The following is a 22,420-nucleotide window of genomic DNA, read 5'->3' as shown; positions in this document are numbered from 1 at the left end:
AACTACACTATTGGACAACAAAAGAATTAAGATTTTTTCCCTTCACACTATATATCTGTACACTACCATCAACAGGTTCTATTGTCTCAAAATATCTACATAATTTTAAATGTATTTGTAGTCAGTGAGTCAATTATGTCTTGTACGTGTGACAATTTCACAATATTATTCTGCTTTTCCATCTTTCATCACAAAGTCAAAACCAACTTTACGAAAATCAAGTTGGTTTAATATGGAAAACGGCTTAAAAATTGTTGTCAGACTGAGTAGTGTGCTAGGATATGAATTACAAGGGGGTACATTACGGCCATTCTGATTCAAATTTTACCTGGCTTCCCTAAATGACTTCAATCAAATGCTTAGGTGGTTCCTAATATAATGCCACAGCCGACTGTGCCCCATTCTTGTCAAGCAAGGCCTATACACATATGTAAGTGACTGTATGTGTGAACTATGTTTTTTCCTTGCTCTTAAACTGAAGTGAGATGACATATCAAATATATGTGTAAAACTGATACACATTGCAGAACTAACCAAATATAGTTAATACCACTGAACAACAACACACACTGGGGATCGGTTACCTTCGAATCTGGGCTGATAGCAAGGGCGTAGCAAGCTGGCGCACTAGAAGTCAGCTCGGCTTTTATCCGCGGTGTAGGGGACGCCAAGTCCCAGATGCTGAGATTGCTCGCCTCTCCCCCGACGATCAGAGTCCTGCCGTCTGGCAGCAACTTCACAGAGCGGATGTAGTTGTCGCGTTGCTGTAAGTAGCAAAACACGTCAGCATTACTGGTGGAACACTTTAACTGGCATGCTAATATGACAAATAGCCCTTGTCTCGTGGAACCTCCACTCTCTTCTTCAAGTTGAGGGTGAGCTGTTGAAGATTCTTCAAACAAAGCAAACATGCTATTAAGTAGTAAAGACTTTTCTTCTTTTTTGGTAGTTGCCACAAAGCACTATTTACAGTCACTGTTATTGACATATTCCTTTTTTTACAGCCTTCACACTGATAAAATCCTGGGAAGTGAGTACAGGTGTGACAAATGTTGGAACTCTATTAAAACTCCTTAAGAGATAAAAGAGCAAATCACAGACAAGAGTTAAGTTTCAATCCTTGTCTTTAGTGGTAACTGTTCTAACCAAATAAACTACCTAGGAATGCCTCCTGGACTTCACACTCACAATCCACCAGTACCTCTCCCTGTAATTTTTACCGGAGGAAAAAAGGCAAACTAAAACAGTGTGCTGGCAACTGTTGCTCTAAAGTATTATTTCAAAGAACACACAGATAGTCTACAATCCTCTGACCCAACCTAAAACACTGGCTTAAATTAATCTATGTTTTGAGGTTTGTTAAGGAATGGACTGAGAGATTATTGTACATCTCTGCTGCTTTCTTGTGCTACTGTCAACCGCTCAGTATTTTCTGTGTACCGTATGTGTACATCTGTCCTCATTACTTTTTTATGCTGCTGACTTTAACCTCTGTAGGGTAGAAATGACTGAATTTGCACTATTCTATTGTCGCGAGTTTTCTCGGCACAGCTCTAGCTTTCGTGTCACATCTCAACCGTATTTGCTAACTAAATTTAAGGTAGGACAGAATTTAATCGATAACTAGAACAGACACTGAACAGCATTTCTCGACACTTACCAAACAGTCCAGCTGCGAAACAGGGCTCTTTGAGCCAGGCTGGCTGATGTCCCACACTTTCACACAACCTTTACCACCGGTGTAAACATACTTTGTAGGGTTGCTGATAGTGACTGCACAAACAACCTCTCCGTGTGCCAGCGTATTGATCTGGCGAGCATGTCGCGGAATGCCTGGACCGATGAGTGCGTCTGGAGGGAATGGCACGGGCTGCATTTGGCCATCTGAGCTGACATGGAAGGAGTAAGCCCTGTTCAAAGAAATATTATGTCTGAATAACACTGCATGTATAACAAATATTTTTAAGCTATACCTCAAGTAACAGACCCACAGAAATTCACTACCCATTTAAAACTCTTTAATAATATCAGTGATATCCTACTTCACAAACTATTCTCTCTCTCTCTCTCTCACTCACTCACTCACACACACACACACACACACACACACACACACACACACACACACACACACACGAAATCAATTTGTGACACAGGACTCAATCACTGAAATGTGAGGCACTGCACACTTAGTATTCATGACAAACAAAGATTTAAAATGTTCAAATCCGTACAGTACATTGCTACAATAATTTTTTTATATGTGTGATTCCATGTTACTTCCATACATTCTCCAATAAGTTCAAGTACACAAACTCTTCATACTGGCATACCTTGCTTCGGATGGAATGAGACACACAGAAGTTGTGAGGAAAGGACAACAATGTACTGCAAAGTTGAGCACCCCCAAATAATGTTATCATATGGAGAACATTTCAAATGTGAACACGGCAGTGCATGGCTCAAAATAACTCCAGGCAGAATTTTTGTAGTAACTGGCCAAGGTACGGCTGATAAAGTGGGCTAATTGTGACGGGCAAGACAACTAAGTACGAACAATGTGGTACCCGAAATGAATCCACCTTAAACAAACACTGGAACCCTACGAAGGCTCACAACGATATTTCACACGACGGAGATTTCCTTGCCGGGAAGAGGTCTACGGCAGCTGCACGCCAACGTGGCCGGTCAGTGTAAAAGAAACGACGGCTCTTTTTATCGTCCCACGGCAACGGCCCAATTCTGGGGGAATCCGTTCGGTCGTGAGTAAACAAACTTCACCGAGCCTCAAAACAATTCGTATGTAGTTGGCTCCAAAGAAGACTATTATTTTAGTCTCCTGTGAGTTCAGAGTGACAACTGCACACCATTAATTCACCTGCAATTCCAGGACTACAAGTGAATATTACAAAAGTTGGCTCAGACATTACCGTAAATAATTATATTTCTCCCTTCTGTGTTGCTGGGATTATTAAAGAATAATGTGATCCGTGAAAGCTAGAATACTTTTGCTAAGCTGTAAGACTAAGCAGAAGACCAAAAAATTACATTCGTTTTTAGCTCGACTCTCGCAACACCGAGGTACGCCAGTCCCTCGACAATATTCAGTACACCGTACAGACCGGCAACTTACGGTTTTCCTCCCGGAATGCCTCCGAGGCCGGCAGGCCCGAGGGGTGCTCTCATCTGCGGGTGCGGCTCGTAGCTGACCAGAGGCGGCCTCGGGTAACTGTTGAGTGCAGGCGGCAAGTTGTTGTGCAGAGCGGCACCGTACGACTGCAGCTCGTGGGGCCCGGCCCCTGCGAGGTAGTGCGGGTACAGCGAGGGCGGCTTCACCACCGGCTTCAGCCCACTACCCCCGGCCGCCCCCGCGGCGCTGCCGCCCCCACTACTGCCACCGCTAGTCGGAGTCACGGACTTGGAGATCGGAGTCGTCGGTTTCTCGCCGTCCAGTTTCTTCGTCGAGGGAGTGCTCGCGTTTGACGACGTTCCACTCCTCGGGCTGGAACATTATAAAGGTTAAACTTAAAATATCTGCGACATTACAGTAGACAGTGGTATTACGGAGACAATCGCACACTCCCGTATCACTTTCTTACCGACAACGGCACTAATCTGTACTACTTCACCGTCCCACAGTTTGCACGTCGACTTCTCCGATGATACTCGTAGTATTTGGTTAAGGTTTGATAACTGGTTTATTGGAGGATTTGTGTTTTTACATCTTTCCCGATACCTTTGTAATGGCTCCGGCAAATAAACATTTGATCGACGACATTTTATCGGTAATGTTCAGACATTCGAATGTGCTAATTACATAAAAAAACAGATGTTTGTTTCACAGTACATTAATACAGTCATCAAGAAACAAATATGCATCAAAGGAGAGTTATAAATAGCACCGATAATTCCTTTCAGTTTAGAGTCTGTGTGGAGAGGACATCTAAGGCCACAAGTCATCATAATATCAAAAGAATTTATCCAGTCAAACTAATCAAATATTGTGCTTTATGAAGGAATCGTCAACCTAACTGGAGAGCCAAAAATATACCAACACATTTTCCTCAGTTTCCTTCTCCAACAAGAGTGTGTGGTAGCAAATGAAAGCTCACAAACATCCACATTTAATCGAGGGCACTCACTGACTATTGTGTGCTTCATCGCTAAACGTACGGGGCTCGGACAAAAATATGGAGCCAGTGTGAGAAATTCGTGCTTAAACTAATCGAGTCTACAGGTTGTGGTGTCGTATCTGACTAGGAAGAGCGCCTGTTCGATGACCTCAGTATGTCGCATATGACAATCCTGGTCAGAACAGTGCTCCGTGTTGTCGTGAGCGCACTGTGTCGGAGCTGAGGGAGTTCGAACGTGGGCCAGACTGTCGGTGCACGTACGGTGGGTGCTTCCGTGACCGAGGGGGCCAAAGAGTTTGGCACCGTACCTAAGATTTATACTGCGTGCAGCGAAAGTGGAAAATCGTCATCCTTTAAGTCACAAGGCGGACCAAAGTGTGCACTGAAGAATCGTGACAGATGGTCACTAAACACTATTGTAGAGGAAAACTGAGGACATTTGCAAAGTCATTGCAGAACTGTATGTCACACTCACAAAAATTATCAGCACCAAAACAACACGAACAGAGCTCTGTAGGCAGGCAATTACAGGAAAGCTGCAATTCCAAAATCACACATCAGTGATAGAAATGCCCGTAACAGGAATGCGTGTTGCCGAAACCGTAAAAACCCAGAGTATAGAACAATGGGTGAAAGTCATTTGGCCGGGTGTGTGTACGCTAGGTCCCGAGACAGGTTCTGTGAGCACAGGGATGAATTTTTGCATTCCCCCTGGCCACGACTGCCACGACATCTATTACTGAGCCTTTGTGGTCTACTTTGAAGAGAAGGGTGCACGATTGCTATCCACTTCCATCACTGTCAGCTAAGCTCGGCAGTATCTCGCTTGAGGAATGGTATAAGAATCCCTCGAAAACCATACAGGACCTGCATTTATCCATTCCAAGATGACTCGAAGCTGTTTCGGGTTTTCTATGTCGTATTAGGCACCGTAATATGTTGTGTTGTTTTTTGTATTTCCGTATTTTTGTCCACCTCCTGTAAGTCAGCAGAATTCACTGCTATGCCAACTTTTCCCATGTGGTATCTGTAAAAATATGTTGCACTATTGTTCACATTCCAAGTTTAACTTCTGTCCCGCTCATAACCGATTGGACGAAACAATTCACAGTTCAGGCATGCCACACGAAATAGGATTAAGGCTGGTAAAACACTTTTGATATTAACTGACGGCCGTATTACTTAACGTAGGAAACTTAAAAAGCTGGACCGCCGTGCACAGAGAGTAATTCGGTGGCATATGCCTACTTATTGTGAGGCATAAAAAATAAAGTAGAAGAGTGAATGCTGTGAGCTGCTAAGAGAAAGAGACAAATAAAAAAGAAAAATTATTTATTCATTTTGAATATTGTATATTTCTGAGAGGTGCCTTTCAAGAAAAAAAAAAGTTTTTAATTTGTCAACAGAATCATTAACTTAAGTTTCTTGCGCTGAATTTCACTTACACGGGCACAAAGTTATGATTATCTCAAAAAGTATAGACCCGTGTGCCTCACAACCTGTTTGTTAACATATTGTGCAGTCGATAAGTATATGCACTGAAATATTTGTATGTAATATCAAATAATGCTAACAATAAGCCTACATATCTCCAAGTACCAATCTGCAATTTATCCCTTGGTGGAGTTTAAGAAAGTACATGCTCTTTCTTTCTCACACAGAAATAAACGAACATTCTTACATGTACATTGTGTGAGAAATCTACAATGTGTGTACCTGTGTGGTCCAATGTGTTCCTTCTTTGGTGCAAGCTTGTCAAGTCCATTTTCTCGAGGGGATGCAGTGCCATTTGGTGGTGAAACAGGATCCTGCATGACAAAAGAATGATCGACTTTCATTTCATTACCCCTATTAGTATATAAAGAGCAACATTAAAGCAATTCAAAGTCAGATGTTGGTGGAGACAGAAAATATAGTGTGCATCTAATACCTTTTGGAACTGCAGCTCATTGTCAGCATTAAGAACTAGCATATTATGGTAGTGCTTCAATAATGTGTTTAGCTTAAGCACACAATTACATCAAAGTAAGCAACGTCCCTTACCTCGCTTGCATCATCCACTACGAGGTCCTGATCACTCTTCTCCCCATCACTTGCCTGAAACACAATGTTAAGTATCAGATCCTTAACTAGGACACTTTCTAGTTTTAGTTGTAACACTGAACAATATTTATTTCCTTCGCTACAACTATTAAAAAAATTTTCATAAATTCTCTCAACATATAAGTAACAGACAAACAACACCGGAAGACTTAGTGGAAGAGTTCAACGCAGATTGAAGTTATTTATAGTTTCAGGAGAGACACTTAAAATTTTAGAGGACCATTTTAATTTGTCAAGCACTGCATTTATCATAGTACTGACGGAATGTCAACTTCTGTAACTTACGTGGCAGTCTTTCTCCTCCTTTTTCATTTTCTTGTGTTCAGGATCAGGTGAGCTACGTGGCCGGTATTTCTCCCGCTCTGCTGGTGAGATTGAGTTTCTCTGGAAAGGCCAACAGGAAACTAGTGTAAGCTCAACAGTTGCTGATTTTATCGAGTGAAGCGAGCAAACAAGAAAATAATAGCTTCCTATTGCTTGCAAATTTCATTTCAGTATCAACTTCTAGAAAAACAGCAGTTTAATCAGGAGATTTTAAAAAAAAATCCCGTAATAATTTCCACCTGTCTTCACATAGTGGATTCTTGCTTGTGTTTAAACTGGAAGGAAGCAGTTCTCTCAGAGTTGGGATTAAAATTAATATGCTATACAACTTTTGCCATGACTGCTGTTCAATAATTCTGAGTTGCTAACAAACCCTACTTGCATACAAACTTGGATGTTTATTCATCGTACATTTATCATATCGGAATTTTGGCATTCATTTGTTTACCTTAAAAGTAACAGAAAAAAATGTCTCATTGTGAAACTGTGGGGACAAAGTAGGCTACACAAGGTAGAAATATTTGGGAAATATGTAATGTCTCTAAACGCCCTGAAAGGAAGAGGAAATTTATGATTTTATATGACTGACGTCTCGCAGCAACGTGCAACGACTCGAAATAACTATTTCTGCCATAAGAAAAACAGCAATTATTTTCGATCGAAATTAACCTTAAGTGACAACCTTTCCTCTATTTCCGGCACCTTACCAGCAGATCTAATTTCGGGCCAACCTAGGCATGATTAAAATAAAGGAATAATACGTACACTGCAAAAAAACTTAGACGAAGAGTTAAATTAGTTTGCGTATCATCTTCTGACACACATTGTTACTGTTGTTTCAAAATGTTAATTTTTTTCCTTTTAATCGAAAACGAAAGGAAGAAAAACAGCATACTCGCTAGACAATTATTTCCATTCTAACAACCCATTATCTGATTTCCTATGAGCTTGTCAGCGTGCCACCGATGTTCAGCAGCTTCAAACGCAAAATATCTTCGATCGCTAATGGGCGAGCAAAATACTGCTAATTTCCGTGCTTGTGCTAACGTCGTAAGTTACGCAATCAAGTCAGTCTGTCGATACACTACTGATATATATATATATATATATATATATATATATATATATATATATATCTCACTCACACACACACACACACACACACACACACACACACACACACACACACAAAGTATTGTGTACATCTTTTGAAATTCTCGACTGTTCAGTATCAGGTAATTTCCGTATCATGAACTTCACTGATAATTATTCGCAGCGAAAATTTACCTCGTAACAAGCAGCACAACGCCATATTTATGACTACAGTGAAAACACTACGGGTACACACACATGAATTGGCAAATTAGGGATGGCAGTGTTACGTAAGTCACAAATAGTTTATTTATTCTGCTGGCAGTGTAAGCTGCAAGAATAGCATCTTGATGATAATGATTCAATTTGACTTTCGAATTATATAAATTAGATCCACCTCCTACATATCAGAATTTTTGGACATTCATGGAAGAAAGTTGTCTATTTTGGTGTTACTGAGATGGTACCGATTTTCCTGTGGAATGTTTTCGTGTAATCTATGTTGACTGTTAACACGTTTTGACGCTGTATAAATACTCCGCATGCCACCTGACACTATGGTGGATGGTACTCCTGATACCATTAACTGATTAACTGAGCCATCCCTTCTCTGTCCCATAAGGGTATGAAGCGTGGAAAGTTTCGTTGTCGTTACGCATTAGCTCTCATTTCTATAATATTATTGTCCTGGTCATTTCGCGAGATGTACGTGGGAGGTAGCTGTGTTGTCAGACTCCTTCCGGAAGGTTCTCGCCCGAAATTTCAATAGTAAATTTCTCCGTGATGCACATCGTCTCTATTCTAGCATCGCCATTGGAGTTTGTCCTACACGGTAACAGCCCCAGACTGATGAGCAATACTGAATAATCGGTCGAACAAGCACTATGCAAGACACTTCCTTGGGGGACGATTCACATTTTCGTAAGATTATTGGTTCAAATGGCTCTGAGCACTATGGGACTTATATTCTGAGGTCATCAGTCCCCTAGAACTGAGAACTACTTAAACCTAACTAACCTAAGGACGTCACACACATCCGTGCCCAAGGCAGGATTCGAACCTGCGACCGTAGCGGTCGCGCGGTTCCAGACTGTAGCGCCTAGAACCGCTCAACCACAACTGCCGGCTAAGATTATTCGTATGAACCCTAGCAGGTCATCTACTGTTCCTGCTGTTTGTTTATATAGTCGTCCCACATGAGGTAACACCTAGATATTTCATCGCAGATACTGTTTCCAGTAGTTTGTCGTTAATATCGTGGATTTACAGCAGTGGATTTCTTCCGTATGCGCAATACGTTGCATTTATTTACTGCCAGAGCTGCGTAGGTCATTCTACGAGTCGGTACTGTCTTCTGGCGTTGTTAACTTTCTTATACATGACAGCATCACCTGCGAATAGTCTCAAAGGGCTTGCACCGCTTTCTACTTGACTATTTATATGCATTGTGAACAGTAACGGTCCTATCACCCTTTCTTGCGGTACCCCTTTACATCTGTCGATTTTGTTCCGTTAAGAGCGACGAGTTGAGTCGTAAGTCTTGAATCCACTCTGTATGCTAGTATCTGTTTTTCACTACACGGCATTTAATGTAGTTGCAACAAACACACGTTTTTCGTTTGAATGTTATATGAATGGGACTTGAGTTACACAAGAAGCGTACATACATACGAATTCCACTGATTTATTTCCTTAATAAGTAAATCTTTTTTTCAGGCGATCACGAGAGGGCGCCTCAGAGGCTTTTAAAATAGACACAATTCTCTCTCTCATTTTCGCGTGCGATATCTGCACGCCGGCCGAAGTGGCCGAGCGGTTCTAGGCGCTCCAGTCTGGCACCGCGCGACCGCTACGGTCGCAGGTTCGAATCGTGCCTCGGGCATGGATATGTGTGTGTTGTCCTTAGGTTAGTTAGGTTTAAGTAGTTCTAAGTTCTAGGGGACTGATGACCTCAGCAGTTAAGTCCCATAGTGCTCAGAGCCATTTGAACCATTTTTGATGTCTGAACGGTTGAAGCGCCTATTGTTGACGAGTCACGTTTTTTATTAAACAAGGGCATTATCCAGAGCATAAACCGTTACAGATATCCAGCTCGGCGACCGCTCATTACTAACACTGTACCTCGTGTACCTTTAACGGCAATCTAATAGGAACGCCGGATAAAACTGCAAAGTTACGTTAATATTAGCGATTAGTCAGACTTTTCGTTGTTAACTTATGTCAGTATGAAAGAGCTGTTTGCCGTCGAAGCAAAAATCAGCAGGGGTTGTCCAACTGCACGCAACGACGCTTGTGCTTTTTTTTTTTTTTTTTTTTTTTTTTTTTTAATCACGGAGTCTGTATACGCCAAGCCACACGTTTTATACTCGTGAATATTTTACTTAAGCCTTTTTTCGCATGACGCCAGTCCCTCTTCGCCCACACGTGGGTGGCTGAGTTACAAAGCCCTTGCCTCCTACCGCTGACACACACCATCGCGGCCTGCCTTAGATAAACCCACCCTCTGTGCGCGCCCGACTCCGCTGGGTTTACAGGCTCACCAGTGAGGCAGATGGCGGAATGGAAGATCAGAGAGAGAGAGAGAGAGAGAGAGAGAGGGAGAGGAGTCCTCTCGACGCCCCGCCCTCTAAAACCCTCAAACGGACCATCAAGCCGCACAAATCCCACCCTCGCCTATTTCTTTACAACCTCCCCTTTTCGCCCGTTCTGTGCTTCGTCTCACCTCGCCCTCCCTGTCCTACCCTCCTCGCTACACCCTACACAAAATTCGCATGCCCCAGGGGCGAGGCGGGGAAGCAAGGGAGGCGCGGGAAAGAATCTCATATCCGCAGCAGGGCAGGAGCGTGATGGCTGGGTGGGTTATGGCTGGACCGCGTTACAGATAGAGAACGACTATTTTATGTCCGCCCGGGGCCGCCGCCGTTGCCCGGCCGAAGGGGAATCAGCACTCAATTTAATATTCACTTTCTGTTTAACGAGAGAGGCTCCCAGGCTGCCTCTGCCATTATGTACTGGACCCTCGTTTATTTTTAACAATAGCCGCGTCCCCCTCTTCACGTCCCCCTCTGGCAGTTTCCCCTACTGGCGCTCGCTCGTGGCATGACCCTCTGCCTTTCTCCCCTGGCTGGGTGACGCCGTACCCTCTATGCCACCCCTGCACACCGCACCCCTCCACTCGAGTGTTTCGCGGTCTTGTAAATTGATTAAAGGATGAAGGGTGGGAAAGACTAGGGGCTGTAGGGAAGTGGGGTCTGGCAGTGTCGCCTGCGTGACTTGCAGCCCTCGCGCCAGCAGCCGCAGAGATGTGGACTGCCAGAGCTGGGGAAAGGGAGCAAGATAAATGAAATATAAGTCAAATGGGCCGGCTGTACTACTAAGGCCCGCGCTCAGCTCCCCTGCCGTGTTTTATTTATATTGCGCGGCGACCGTTCCGCGCCGAATGGCTCGTCGCCAACAGATGGCAGCAGCGGTGGCGGCACAGGCGGCGCTAATCGTGTTTGTCTCCCCAGGCGGCAGCACGGGCGAGTTCATTTAGTGATCAAAATACCACCCAGCGCGCGCTAACAACGCGCCCCCTCCCGAGCAAGCGTAACTGCTGATCCGGCAGGCGCGCAGCCCTCGCCCGCTTCGCGGCCGTAATTAGGTTCTGCGTTGCGACGAGGGTCGCCGCCGGGGTTTAGGACTGGCGGACGAGAGCTGCGGGCGACACAGTGACGAAGAGAAGCCGCAGAGAGCGTGCGACCTACGCACGTGCAAACGGCGGCGCGAGGCAGCTCGCGCCCACGGAAGACACACTTCCGAGAGTGCTGCTCCTTCCGTTAAATTTGCTCGATGTCCCCGGGTCACTTTTCACAATTTTTTCGGTTCTCCAATGCAGTTTCATGCCGATGCCGTATATTTTGGGACGTATTCGTTCTGCTATACCGAGCGAGGTGGCGCAGTGGTTAGCACAGTGGACTCGCATTCGGGAGGACGACAGTTCAATCCCTAAATCGCTCCAGGCAAATGCCGGGATGGTTCCTTTGAAAGAGCACGGCCGACTTCCTTCCCGTTCTTCCCTAGTCCGATGAGACAGATGACCTCACAGTTTGGTCTCTTCCCCCAAACAACCCAACCCCGTTCTGCTATCTTTGCTATCTTTTAAACTGCCAACGCAAACAGTGAATGTAACTTCAATACCATCTGACTAAGTTACAGTACCCATAAGAATATTTTATGGTTCTAACAGCATCAGGGAGCGTCGTGAGACCCATCGGTAGTCTGGTGGCTGTACGCTATTTCCCGAATACCGGAGGCGTGCCTCCTTCACTATTAGGTATGCACGTTTTGAAATTAGCCATCAAGCTGTTTCAAGACAATGACGTATGTCTCTGTCAAATTATAGGGTGGTATAAAGGTAAGAGCAGTCGCCATTTTATGACCGTTTGTATTTGTTACAAATGGAGTTACCTCGGTGCGGTCTGAAGTATATCCACTACCCTGCATTGCGAATCATCGATAAACTATACAGGAAAGAAGCAACTAGTGACCTCGTGGAAGAAAATGTTGCAGGTACTCTTTGCAAAATTATGGAACCTGTCACTCAGCCAAGTTTTTGTCCTCTTAAGTTTACAGTACCAAAACAAATCAGTTTGAGAATGTTGGCTCCTGCTTATATTTTCGTTTACTGGAAAACAAATAAATTTTCATGAGGTGTTGGTCTGATTTACGGGCCTGTTGAATCCCCCAAAAACTTGTACTGAAGATCGTAAACGGTGGAAAAAAACGTATGGTATTAGAACTAAAAACAAGTCAGTGGTTCTCGATGGAGGGTCAGCGCTCAATGACAGGCTAACTCGCTCGGTAGTTTGTATCCAGCACAAATAACCGACTTCTACGTTTGGGTTACTTTGGTTTACAATGTTAAAGTGTACAATACGTAATATGAGTAACTGACATCTCGTGGTAGAAAAAATGCTAGTTTACTTCTCACTCTTTAATTTTTATGTTCTGAAGCAACATATGATAGCAATAGCACTTGGCCTTATTTCGATGTCCTATCCTGATTTTCACCCGACCACGGGAAAAACACGTCATTGAGTAAAGCGGGAGTTTTGTAATGGGCGAGGTAACAGGTATACGAGATATGAATCGTTGGTCAGAATCTTTACGGTGCATCGAGAACACAATTCGACGTAATAACGGTTTCGCTAAATGTATCGGGTCGGAAATCGCGCGTGAATGCCGCCTGTCCGCACGTGTTGTTTTTACATATTTTACGGCGGCAAAGCGTAAAACATACATCAACTTCAAACAGCGAAGTGCGCCGCAAAATGTGAAGCTACGACAAGCAGAAAAACGCGACCCGTGTAGATAAATATAAAACACCCCGTGCACCTACAGTGTGTGTGTGTGTTTAATGCTCGCCGCCATTCCCCTGCTGTGACGCAATATGCCCCACAGTAGTATGACAATGATAATCGTTGGATCGCCAAATAGATGGCAACTCGTTGAATATTCAATTTGTCGCCGAATGTAAACTTAATCTGCTTGCAGTTCAATTTACTTTTTTGTTTTGTTTTTTAGGAAGCCCGCTCTACTCTGTGCTGGCGGTTATGCGGGTCAAATAGTAAAGGATTAACTTTAAAGTGGATTTAATGGCATTACAGGCTGAACACAAATTGACAGTTTTTCCCCCGCGCTGTTTTTGTGACGGTGGGACGGCTGCGAACAACAGCTAAAACGCGAGACAAAAAACAGAGGTTTACAGGGGTGGGGGCGCGGCCCAGCGAAGGGAGGTGAAACGGTCACGAGGGGGGGGGGGGGGGGGGGGAGACATGTAGGCGCGACTGCCCTCCACTGCCGCACCGTCAGAGTGACAACTCAACATGACGCATAACTAGCTGTTTAGTGTTAACGACATATCTGTAATTTGCGAATGGTCATACGCTCTTTTGTCTCTTTCCTTTTTATCTGTTACCCTTATTTTCTTTCATATCTGTACTGTTTTCTTCCTGTGACTGAATGACCCTAGGTGACGAGATTTTACTGATTATCTAAAGCTTTCCCGAGCACTTATTAACGGAAATTTGGGGCTCAGCCAAGAAAATACGTATTATGCAAGCAGCTCCTCATATCGTGGTCTACCACACGCTTCCAGTGGTCGTCAAACTGCGATCCGAATGCAGTTTTCTTGCTCAACCAGTAACACACAAAAATACTTACAGAGACAACAACTGCAGCAAGGAATATGAAATTAAATTAAGGCTGTTGTAATACAGTGCAACGACTAGAAGAAAAGCGAAATTCAAAACATTTAGCAAATATTTGTGATTGTGTCGCATAGTGTATGATGTATTTAAATACAGGGTGTTTCAAAAATGACCGGTATATTTGAAACGGCAATAAAAACTAAACGAGCAGCGATAGAAATACACCGTTTGTTGCAATATGCTTGGGACAACAGTACATTTTCAGGCAGACAAACTTTCGAAATTACAGTAGTTACAATTTTCAACAACAGATGGCGCTGCAAGTGATGTGAAAGATATAGAAGACAACGCAGTCTGTGGGTGCGCCATTCTGTACGTCGTCTTTCTGCTGTAAGCGTGTGCTGTTCACAACGTGCAAGTGTGCTGTAGACAACATGGTTTATTCCTTAGAACAGAGGATTTTTCTGGTGTTGGAATTCCACCGCCTAGAACACAGTGTTGTTGCAACAAAACAAAGTTTTCAACGGAGGTTTAATGTAACCAAAGGACCGAAAAGCGATACAATAAAGGATCTGTTTGAAAAATTTCAACGGACTGGGAACGTGACGGATGAACGTGCTGGAAAGGTAGGGCGACCGCGTACGGCAACCACAGAGGGCAACGCGCAGCTAGTGCAGCAGGTGATCCAACAGCGGCCTCGGGTTTCCGTTCGCCGTGTTGCAGCTGCGGCCCAAATGACGCCAACGTCCACGTATCGTCTCATGCGCCAGAGTTTACACATCTATCCATACAAAATTCAAACGCGGCAACCCCTCAGCGCCGCTACCATTGCTGCATGAGAGACATTCGCTAACGATATAGTGCACAGGATTGATGACGGCGACATGCATGTGGGCAGCATTTGGTTTACTGACGAAGCTTATTTTTACCTGGACGGCTTCGTCAATAAACAGAACTGGCGCATATGGGGAACCGAAAAGCCCCATGTTGCAGTCCCATCGTCCCTGCATCCTCAAAAAGTACTGGTCTGGGCTGCCATTTCTTCCAAAGGAATCATTGGCCCATTTTTCAGATCAGAAAAGATTACTGCATCACGCTATCTGGACATTCTTCGTGAATTTGTGGCGGTACAAATTGCCTTAGACGACACTGCGAACACCTCGTGGTTTATGCAAGATGGTGCCCGGCCACATCGCACGGCCGACGTCTTTAATTGCCTGAATGAATATTTCGGTGATCGTGTGATTGCTTTGGGCTATCCGAAACATACAGGAGGCGGCGTGGATTGGCCTCCCTATTCGCCAGACATGAACCCCTGTGACTTCTTTCTGTGGGGACACTTGAAAGACCAGGTGTACCGCCAGAATCCAGAAACAATTGAACAGCTGAAGCAGTACATCTCATCTGCATGTGAAGCCATTCCGCCAGACACGTTGTCAAAGGTTTCGGGTAATTTCATTCAGAGACTACGCCATATTATTGCTACGCATGGTGGATATGTGGAAAATATCGTACTATAGAGTTTCCCAGACCGCAGCGCCATCTGTTGTTGAAAATTGTAACTACTGTAATTTCGAAAGTTTGTCTGCCTGAAAATGTACTGTTGTCCCAAGCATATTGCAACAAACGGTGTATTTCTATCGCTGCTCGTTTAGTTTTTATTGCCGTTTCAAATATACCGGTCATTTCTGAAACACCCTGTATAAGTACAATTACTGTTATTAATAAACTAATCATCTGCTCGCACAAAACAACACAACACTTCAGACAGTAGATACTGTGTCAAAACTTCGATGGTCTCTGGGGAAGCGGCATTCTGTGACAGAACAGTCGACACGAAGTGTTCCGAATGGCGCCGACGTCTAACGATCACGAATGGTGCCGACTTCTAACGATCAGTACCTCGCGGCCAGTAGCCATCTTATCGCGCCCTTACTATAGCTAGTATACTGGAACTCATAGCCTATTAATCCACGTTGGTTACCAGTCAGTAATAAGATCGGTCCATATGCGGGTCGAGATGCCGCCCCCAAAGTGTAATATTGATTCTTTGACAAAAAAAAAAAGCTTGGCGACCGAAAGCCTTTTTATAACGTAAACTGGCCGAAAGTAAGAAAGTTCTTCTGGAAGTACTTTGTTACGAACACGGGAGTCGTGCAGTGAAAATCTGCGACGGACAGTCACCAAAATATCTCCTCGCAGAATGATAAAGGGGTACCGATACTGTTTCTCCCTCCTCTACAGGCGCCAATGGAAGCTAAATCTACATACGTAATGAGCAATCCACGATATGGTGCATGGCGGTGGGTACATCGTACCAATGCTTTCGTCTTTTTCTTTAACGGTCAAAACCACTGATGTATGTTCTTCAGCTCTGTGACCTCAAATCTCATCTTATTGTCTTGACCTCTACGGTAGATATTCGTTGGTAGCAGCGTAATGACCACCGTCTTCTTTGAATACATGTTCTCCAAATTGATCCAGCAGGTTTTCGCGACAAGTAGGTCATTCTCATTGAGGTACTCTACACTTTCTTATGGCCTATATACCGACCTGTTGCGGTTTTAGCAGTGCGTCACTGAATTCGTTTACTGCATACTGCCAGGCCTACTCGATAAGGAAATCAAACACTGGAATAATACTCTAGAACAGGTGGCACTAACGTACGTATGCGACTTCCTTTGCAGTTCCAGTTTATTTATCTAGAACCGTTCCAACAAACCCAAGTCTTTTACCCCTAAATACGAGAGCGATTCACTAATTAAACGGACTAAATGATGTGGAAAAAGAACCTGTATTTTTACACAATGAGAAATTTACTACTTCTCACCGTAATGCCTTCCTAAATGGAGCCAACAAATGAAAATCTAAGGGAAACAAATCTGGACTGTAGGGACAATGAGGTATTATCTTCCAACACGTTTTTTAGTTGGGTGGTGTGGCAGTATCACGCCGTTTCTTTGACGTCCGCGACGTTTCTCTGTTATTGCTGGCTTTATTTTATTCATCAGCATGTCTGAATAATAAGCACTGTTTACTTTAAGTTGATCTTCCAAATAATTACAAAAGACGAGACCCTGAGCATCTCAACATGACTTTTCGTAGTGCTGCTCGCATTCCGAATTTTTTTCGGACAAGTGAGCTGAGGTGCTTCCAATCCAAGCTTTGTCTTTCAGACTCTGGTCCAAATTGGTGGATCCAAGTTTCATCGCAAGTTAAAATCTTGTTTAGATAAGGATTTCACAGCGTCCTTTCTAGTCCATACACACTTCCGAGTGTGTTTTCGTGTGTCGTAGCGTAAATTGTTTAATGACCCACCTTACACTTGTTTTAATATAGCTGAACTCGTTGCTGATAACGTTATGACCTGTGTCAACATTCCCTGCAACTGTCTCTGCTACAGTTCAATGTAATGTCGTCACTTTGGGTTCGAAGACAAGGAGTTGACACTTCAGCTGGTGGGCCAGGACGTTTACACCGTTTTTGAACTGTTCTATCCAGTTAAAAAGGTTATGCGCCCTCTTACTACTTTGGCCATATTGTAAATCATTCGTTTTTTTGGCTTCCGAAAGCAAAAAACGGTCACTGAGCGTTGTTCAACTAAGTGGAAATGCAATACTGAGCTTATAAACAAAAGAAATTTTATCCGTCAGCTGTTCTCAGCTCATCCCAGTGGATACGAACGTAAAGTCATGAAAGTATACAAAACTACTACTACAAATTTTTTTTTCCTACATCAATTTGTCTCTCTATTTTATTGAATGCCCTCTTACTTTTACGATACGACTTGACCGAGATGTTGACCATTAATCTTGTAATGACGTACTACACGGTTCTTTCTCGTTTATATGAATTACCTTACATTTACCTACATTTAAAGAGAGCTGAAATCCAAAAACCTATTTGTGTCGCTGATCCTGTTTGATAAATGGTTCAAGTACGCTGAAAATAGAGGGACTAGTATCCTTCTCTGGGTTACACCCAATGTTACTTTCGTTTCTGTAAAAATGTCGCCGTCAAGTAACGTATTGTGTTCTATCCGCCAAATGTTTTTCGAGTCAGTCATACACAGGGTACTCGGAAATTCCCGTTAGAAACTTCAGCGACTTGCAGGAGTGAGTGAATATATAATATTTTGAACAGGAACCTATGCTCGGACGGTTTCAATTTAGATGTGTAACGCGTCCACGTATGCTGAGGGGAAGAGAAAAGTTGCTTGTCCTGGTATGCACTAGGGTAGACACGATGCCGTGCATTATGTTACACACAATGGGGTCCTACGCAAAGCTCAATTTCCAAGACAAGAGTTCTGGCCGCTGCACTAGACACTGAAGAGAGACCAGGTGGGATGGACAGTGTGTACCAGAACATTCTGTAACGACGGTGGTGGTCGCCACATTGAGCAGTGTGTAATGCTTCAGTACGTACAGTATGTTAGGTTCTTACTCGCTTTGAAATAGTGTCAACACGTAAAGTTTAAGTGTTAATACAGACAAATGTGCTTAAGTGATGAACAGATGTTTCGTTACGTTTGCTTTCGAATTATTACCTAAAAATTGTACTGCGTCACGCCTAATTCAGTTCATCAAGGAACAGTGGACGAGTTTAACATCTGAACCGAAACCCTCGTAGGACCGAAACTGTACGTTTCCGGACACGGTCTCCTATTGCAAATATTTTGTACGCACTCCGCTCAGTCCTAGAAGTCTCTAACGGGAATTTCCGAACACTCGCATTTACGAAGACATTCCGCCTGATCGTATCTGACGAAGGATTCCGCTATAGTTCGTACTCTCCGCTTCACAAGGTACGGAGCGCTGCAAGGTACAAAAATGTGGATGTAAAATGCTCTGTAATGAAACTTCCTGGCAGATTAAAACTGTGTACCCGACCGAGACTCGAACTCGGGACCTTTGCCTTTCGCGGGCAAGTGCTCTACCAACTGAGCTACCGAAGCACGACTCACGCCCGGTACTCACAGCTTTACTTCTGCCAGTACCTCGTCTCCTACCTTCCAAACTTTACAGAAGCTCTCCTGCGAAACTTGCAGAACTAGCACTCCTGAAAGAAAGGATATTGCGGAGGCATGGCTTAGCCACAGCCTGGGGGATGTTTCCAGAACGAGATTTTCACTCTGCAGCGGAGTGTGCGCTGATATGAAACTTCCTGGCAGAGCTTCTGTAAAGTTTGGACGGTAGGAGACGAGGTACTGGCAGAAGTAAAGCTGTGAGTACCGGGCGTGAGTCGTGCTTCGGTAGCTCAGTTGGTAGAGCACTTGCCCGCGAAAGGCAAAGGTCCCGAGTTCGAGTCTCGGTCGGGCACACAGTTTTAATCTGCCAGAAAGTTTCATATGAGCGCACACTCCGCTGCAGAGTGAAAATCTCATTCTGCTCTGTAATGGTTAGAATCGAGATTTTTGTACGGGAAGCACGAATGACACCACCTTCTAACTCTGAGCAGGTGTTTGCGATCTCCGGGACGACACGGTGCGAGGTGTCAGGGTGGGGCTGTCAGGCTGTGCTGTCAGCTCGGAAATTCTGGGTCAGGCGGAAGCTGTGGGCCGGGCAGGGGCGAAGGAAGGGGGTGGCAAGGGTTGGCGAGGCGAGGCGAGCGCCGCGGCCACGTGTCAGGTTATCGATGTCTGGCGGCGCGGCGCGGCGCTGTTTGCGGCGGGCGCGATGTAAAATGCAGGCGCGGCCGGCCGCCGACACGAGCGCGCCCGTCGCCGTTAAAACGTAATGCCGCCGCCGCGGCCCTGCCAAACCGCAGGCTGCCCCTGACAGGCCGCGCTTCTGCGGCCCACACAACACTGCGGTCGCCACAACTCTCCCCTCCCCCCCCCCCTCTAATCTGGCGCCAGGATTCCCCCCCTCCACTCCTACCACCTAGTTCCAGCAGCCCAGCCAACTGCTGCTCGCCCGTCAACGATACAACTTCCTGCACTTGCCGCTTGTATCTCTTTCCACATTATATCTCGATATTTATTTATTTATTCATTTGTTAGGAGTCTCGGCTCGGCGGCACACGGGTAAAGTGTCCGACTACGGTTCAATAGGTCTCGAGTTCGATACCCCGTCAAGTTATCGGTTTTTGCCACTTTTCATTTCTTTTCACCTCAGCAAATCTTTGCTAATTTGTAGGCCCGCGTTTATAACCGTCTGCGTAAGTCTGATCAAAGATTGCACAAAAGCCACCCCTAGTAAGGCTCTGTCGAGTTCGAGCCAACCTCCAGACACACGATTACTTCACTCTCTAAACCATTTTTCTCACTGCTTTAACGCGGCCTGCCACGACACTCGCCCATTCGCCAATCTCTTCGTCTCATAGCTCCGTTTACACCTAACCTCCTCGATTACTTCCCGGATATATTGGAATATTTGACCCCCTACGTCTACCTCTAGCGCAGTTTTCCGAACTCCGTTCCGTGGAACACTGGTACTCCGTGAAAAACTATTACTAACATGCCGTTTTTCCCGACATTTTGACGATACTAACTATTTTTTAATTTTTATTTTTGTGCTCTCAGCTATGATTTAAAATTGTAGTGAACACGGAATAAAACCAGTTATTTAAAAACAAATTTATTCACCTTCAAAATAAGCAAGGCGTTCCATCAAAGTACCGGGATTCCCAAAGTGTCCCACCGTAACAAAAAGTTTAGGAACCCCAGCTCTTGTGTCACGTGCGCTGACGCAGCGATTTAAAAAATGTTGAAATCTGCTGTGAGTTCTACTACTGGTCTTAGGTTTGAGACTTCCAAAGTGTCCCACCGTAAGAAAAAGTTTAGGAACCCCAGCTCTTGTGTCACGTGCGCTGACGCAGCGATTTAAAAAATGTTGAAATCTGCTGTGAGTTCTATTACTGGTCTTAGGTTTGAGACTGATGTGATTCTACTCTTTCTGTATCGCCTTGGGAACTGCGCTGGCATTTAGCCGCTCTTTAGCTGTTAGTTATAGATAGCTATTAGCGAGCTAGTGCCTGGGTGTGCCTGTGTTTGGTATACACGTATCACTATCGGTCTGCTCTATGTTTAATAACATCGTACAGATCCACGGTAGTCAAAGAAGTTAATGTTGTGATTTGTGATGCTCGACAGATTGATCTGGTACGGACCGCTAGCTCTCTTGTGAAACTCCTGTTCTCAGAGAAGCACTTGCACCCTATGTGTTCAATTATTTGTTGGATGTATTTCAGTTTCTGTCTTCCCCTTCAGTTTTTGCCTTCTACAGCTCCCACTAGCATTATAGGCGTTGTTCCCTGATGCCTTAACGCTTGTTCCATCGTCTCGGCTCTCTATTGTCAGTGTTTCAATATATTCCTTTCCTCGCCAATTCAACAAAGAATCTGCTCATTTCCTATCGGTCCACGTAGTTTTCAGAACCTTTCTGCAACTCCATATCTCGAACGCTTTGGCTCTTTTCTTCTCCGTTTTTTTGCACAGTCCAAGAGACATAGTCAAAGAATGTTGCGCTCCATACACGTGCGTTCTCAGTAAGTTCCCGCTCGAAATAAAGGCTATGTTTGATAAAAGTAGATTTCTTTTAGCGAGGTATGATCTCTTCGCCTGTGTTAATCTGCTACTGATATCCTCCTTTCTTCGTCCATAGTAGAAATATCTCACTTGTCTACTATCCGCAATTTTGATGTTAAGTTTATTTTCGAAAGACTATCTACAATTTATACAGAAAAGCGGATTAAGTTATAAGAACGTAAGGACAAAAGCGATTCAATAATTAATAACGGAGTGAGATAAGAGTGTTGCGGGCTATTCCCTCGTGTTGTTCAACCAGGACATAGATCACGATGATGTACGGAAGTAATGTACAAGGTAAACGCACCTTACTTAATAAAGGAGGTCGTGAAAGGCTACCTACATAAACCACAGTCTTTTATAACTCATAAGACGGTCTTACGCACAATTTGTGGCTCACGTTTCGCTCCCTGCTGTGGGAGACATCATCAGAGGCTACGAAGATGTGTTTTTTTTCTCGCCCTTTCAGCATCAAATATTTGGAAGAACTCGTTGGTAAGCATAAACAACTCAACTGTTAGTTCGCGTGACGTCGGAAAGTCGATGACAATGAATCGTTTAGGGGCTCTCACACGATCAATAATATTGTCGAGCTGTTAATGTAACGACCGCCTAAGGGCGCGTATTGACGTGTTGTCAATACTAGAAACATTGACGAGCAGCATTGATGGACCTCAAAATATTCTCAGTATTGTCAGTACGTACTGAACGCGTGGGATCAAGTATTGACTGTTTGACAATATTCTCCACGCCGATGTTGACAGAGCTTCCGGAAACAGGCATCCGGAGTTAGTGCTGACTGTTAATCTTCCAATACGCTGTTGTGTGTACCGTACATCAGATTCAGTTTTTAAGGTGTCTTAACACAAAAGAATTTTAATAGGCCAGTAATCACTGTTATACCACTTTAGAATGGTTAATGGAGGATTCCCTATGACAGTGCTTACTTCATTGATTTGAAAATGTGGTACAGCAGTTTGGAAAAAACCGTATCTCTGCTTTGACTAGAAAGAGGTGTGCGAAATACACGTCAGTTTCACCAACGT

The 22,420-nt window shown here is 44.2% G+C and overlaps 1 protein-coding gene and 1 non-coding gene across 2 annotated transcripts in view; one reads left to right on the top strand and one right to left on the bottom strand.

Moving 5' to 3' along the window:
- The window catches only part of LOC124735553 (transducin-like enhancer protein 4), a 49,874-nt gene that overhangs the window by 12,253 nt on the left and 15,201 nt on the right, over positions 1 to 22,420 (bottom strand). Inside the window, exons 2-7 of the mRNA XM_047248566.1 lie at positions 6,522 to 6,620; positions 6,177 to 6,230; positions 5,850 to 5,941; positions 3,134 to 3,502; positions 1,661 to 1,910; positions 585 to 764 (exon numbers count right to left, since the gene is read on the bottom strand). Of these exons, the coding sequence (XP_047104522.1) occupies positions 585 to 764; positions 1,661 to 1,910; positions 3,134 to 3,502; positions 5,850 to 5,941; positions 6,177 to 6,230; positions 6,522 to 6,620 (1,044 nt within the window). The remainder of the gene's footprint in view (positions 1 to 584; positions 765 to 1,660; positions 1,911 to 3,133; positions 3,503 to 5,849; positions 5,942 to 6,176; positions 6,231 to 6,521; positions 6,621 to 22,420) is intronic.
- Trnas-cga lies at positions 19,091 to 19,165 on the top strand. Its single transcript has one exon. It is a non-coding gene; the product is annotated as a tRNA-Ser (tRNA).

The sequence above is a fragment of the Schistocerca piceifrons genome, unplaced genomic scaffold, assembly GCF_021461385.2.
Source record: "Schistocerca piceifrons isolate TAMUIC-IGC-003096 unplaced genomic scaffold, iqSchPice1.1 HiC_scaffold_1683, whole genome shotgun sequence".
NCBI lineage: Eukaryota > Metazoa > Arthropoda > Insecta > Orthoptera > Acrididae > Schistocerca > Schistocerca piceifrons.
This window is presented reverse-complemented; position numbering and strand designations above follow the sequence as displayed.